The following is an 818-nucleotide window of genomic DNA, read 5'->3' on the forward strand; positions in this document are numbered from 1 at the left end:
CAGTTCTACCCCAGTGCCTCCCAGTCCTCTCTGGTACTCCCAGTTACCCCCCCAGTTCCACCCCCCCCGTGCTCCCAGTCTCCTCCCAGTATTCCCAGTTACCCCTCAGTAAACCCCTCAATGCTCCCAGTTCCCCCCAGTCCTCCCAGTTACTCCCTTTCCTCCCAAGTCCCCCCCCAGCGCTCCCAGTTATTCCCCTGCTCCTCCAAGTTGCCCACTCAGTGCTCCCAGTCCTCCCCAGTTACCCCAATCCCCTCCTCGGAGTGCTCCCAGTCCCTCCCACTTACCTCCCAGTTACCCCTCAGTGCTCCCAGTTACCCCCCAGTACCTCCCCGTTACCCTCCCAATATTCCCCAGTCCCACCCCAGTACCCCCCAGTAGACCCCCACAACCACACTTTCCCAGCGCGGCCCCTTTAAGACCCCCCCCATGCCCCAAATCTCTCAATGGGGGGCGGTGGGAACCGCCGCGGGGCTCCCCGCCCCTTCATTAGCATAAAGGGGCGTGTCCATCAGATTAGCATATGGGGGCGTGACCACCGAGGCTATATAAGGTGGCGCGGGGAGAAACGACGGGGAATCGCGGGTTCGAGTCCCGGCGCGGACGGATCGGGATTAGGATTGGGATTATTTGGGATTATTTAGGATTTTTTGGGGGATTATTTGGGCTCAGAAGATGGCGCGGGACAAGGAGAAGCGGAGCTGCGGGCAGGTGCTGGCCGAGTGGAGGGCATTCGTGTGGGACCCCCGGAGCCGCCAGGTGCTGGGCAGGACGGGCACCAGCTGGGGTAGGTCCTGGGGGGGGAGGATTTGGGGAGG

General features: G+C 62.2%; 1 protein-coding gene across 1 annotated transcript in view; it reads left to right on the forward strand.

Moving 5' to 3' along the window:
- Window positions 1-64: 64 nt before the first annotated feature.
- Window positions 65-818, forward strand: part of ATP1B2 (ATPase Na+/K+ transporting subunit beta 2) — a gene marked incomplete at its 3' end in the record, with an annotated part of 26,784 nt that continues 26,030 nt past the window's right edge. Inside the window, 1 exon segment of the mRNA XM_021383152.1 lies at window positions 65-787. Coding sequence (XP_021238827.1) covers window positions 676-787 — 112 coding nt within the window.

Source organism: Numida meleagris, unplaced genomic scaffold, assembly GCF_002078875.1.
Source record: "Numida meleagris isolate 19003 breed g44 Domestic line unplaced genomic scaffold, NumMel1.0 unplaced_Scaffold350, whole genome shotgun sequence".
Taxonomy (NCBI): domain Eukaryota; kingdom Metazoa; phylum Chordata; class Aves; order Galliformes; family Numididae; genus Numida; species Numida meleagris.